Below are 2,476 nucleotides of genomic sequence, written 5' to 3'. Positions count from 1 at the left end.
TAAATTTTAAATGCGTCATGAGTTTTGTTGTTGTTTTGTTTTTATCCTTGCATAAATTCCTTTTTTTGAAAATTAGTCAAGGTTTTTTTCTTTTTTTTTGTTTCTTTGTATAATAACCGATTTTTTTTTTTTTTTTTTTACAAAAAGTCACGCAAATAATTTTTTTTTAATAGTTTTTAATAATTTTCCGTTGATAATTTCGATACGTACGTATATCGTACATATATTATTATTATTATGATTATTATTATTGTTTTTTTTTTTTTTTAGGGAAAAGACCAATTAGATGTTGCATTGGTTGATCCCGCTTCTAAAATGAAAGCTGCTATTCCAGTGCTTCCACCATGTTTAGCAATTTTTTGTTTTATTTGTAACATATTTATTCCAGGTTTAGGTAAGTCTTTTATGTTTTTACATAAACAAACAAAAAATTATTATTATTATTATTATAACGAAACGTTTTATCCCAACCGGAATAAAGTGATATAAAAAAAAAAAAAATGAAGAGAAGAAAAGGAGAATAATAAATTATATTATAAAAAAAAAAAACCATCTTTAATAATTTTATTGGCAAATTTTTTTTTTTTTAAAAAAAATCTTTTATATAAATTTTTGATTTATCGTTTAAATTAAAATGAAACGAAAAAAAAAAATTTTTTTCTTTTCTTTTTCAGGACCGTAATCAGTATGAATTGTTAAAAAAAAATTCGTACTTATTTATTTATTTAAAGACGTTAATATATATATATATATATATATATATATATATATATATATATATATATTAATTTATTTAAAAATTTTTCAATGTTAACCGCTCACCCCGATAAAAAAAAATTTATTTTAGTAATATATGATAATGATAATAATAATATTATTTTTTTTACTAGTTGATATTTGAAATTCATAAAAAAAAAGAAAAAGAAAAAAAACTATTAATGATATTTATTAATCGTAAATTATAATTAAAAAAAAAAATAAAAATAAAATTTTCTTTACGCAAAAAATTAAATGTAACGGGTATCGTGATTATTATTATTATTATTATTATTATTATTATTATTATTATTATTATTATTAAAAATCCCATAACGGAGTAAAAATTACGGTTGGAAAAAAAAGAAAATGTCAGGTAACGAAACTTTTAATTACACTATATATATAAAGAAAATCGTTTTTTTTTTTTTTTTTTGTTGCCAACAGGAACGATGAATTTTTCAACACGTTAATAAAAGTCAAATTTTATTTTATTTTATTTATGTCAAAAATCCAGTTTGTTTTATTATTAGGAGAAGGTTCTCATTAACCCCCCCTCCTCCCACATTTTTTTTATTTTATCGGGAAGAAGGAGGAGGAGGATAATTGGAAAAAAAAATGTTTTTTTTTCAGGTACGCTCATAAGTGGTGTCCTTTGTTTATGTTTTGGTAAACCGAGATTTTCAACGACGGATAATTCAAGAAATCGTCTTAAATCATTCGTTATAAATATTATAATTGGAATAGCTCAAGCATTTACAATTATCTTCTGCTTGGTCGGATGGGGATGGAGTATTTGGTGGGGAGTTATCATGTATAAACTTTCGAGTAAATCCATTTTATTAATACAAAATTTTTTTTTTTTTTTTGTACTTTTAACGATTTTAAAATTACGTAAATTTATTTGAAATTGACCCCTTTAAATTTGTTTGTAAGAGGTCAGTTTCGATTTTTATTACCTTAAAAAAAAAATTACGCGGGTTGTTGTATGACGTAGACAAAAAAGTGAGAAGGAAAAAAAAGTTAAATTTAGATTTTTTTTTTCTTTTGGCCCAACCTTTCCCCCAACCCTCGAATAAATAATAATTATTTACTTCATTTATGTGTATTTAGGACGTTTATTTTTAAATAATATAAATCCCTTTTCTCTCTCTCTCTCTTTCTTCTTTGCTTCGTCGTAAACATTCGAAAATTTTATTTAAAAAAAAAAATGAATTTAATAATTTTCGTAAATTTTTTCCTCTTTTTTTTTTTTAATGATCGACGACAGCATTTTTTTTTTCGTAACGGTTTTTAAAAAATTTGTTGATAAATTTATATATTTTATTTTCAGAAAGGCAAAAAAGATTAAAATTAGTAGAAAAAAACCAAAAAGAAGCTGCTGGAACTTCAAATGTCAATCAGAATCAAGCAGACGTTGAGCAGGGTTGAGATTTTATCAAAAAAAAAAAAAAAAAATTGAAAATTTCATCAGTTTTTCATCTTTTTTTTTTTTTTTTTATTATTATTTCGGACTCTAGCAAAAAACGTGTGCGTAGAGAGAGAGAAAAAGAGACGTTGGAAATATTTTGCTTGTCACACAGCCTTTAACCTCATTCATGTAAAAAAAAAAATTTTTTTTTTCTTTTCTTTTGAAACATTTTTAAAAAAAAAATTTCCATCCATTTTTTTTTTTAAGTAGAGACAAACGAAAGCATTATAGTTACTAATTGGAAATAAT

At 22.7% G+C, this 2,476-nt stretch overlaps 1 protein-coding gene across 1 annotated transcript; it reads left to right on the top strand.

Annotated features, from left to right (window-relative positions):
• Nucleotides 1–315: 315 nt before the first annotated feature.
• Nucleotides 316–2,187, top strand: Phum_PHUM077840 (uncharacterized protein; the record flags this gene model as incomplete). Its single annotated transcript, XM_002423621.1, has 3 exons — nt 316–394; nt 1,390–1,584; nt 2,090–2,187. 3 exons carry the CDS (start codon nt 316–318, stop codon nt 2,185–2,187), a joined length of 372 nt encoding a protein of 123 aa, XP_002423666.1.
• Between the last annotated feature and the right edge of the window lie 289 nt (nt 2,188–2,476).

The sequence above is a fragment of the Pediculus humanus genome, genomic scaffold, assembly GCF_000006295.1.
Source record: "Pediculus humanus corporis 1103172107427 genomic scaffold, whole genome shotgun sequence".
Lineage (NCBI taxonomy): Eukaryota > Metazoa > Arthropoda > Insecta > Psocodea > Pediculidae > Pediculus > Pediculus humanus.
Note: the sequence above shows the minus strand (reverse complement) of the source record. Positions and strands in the feature narration are given on the sequence as shown.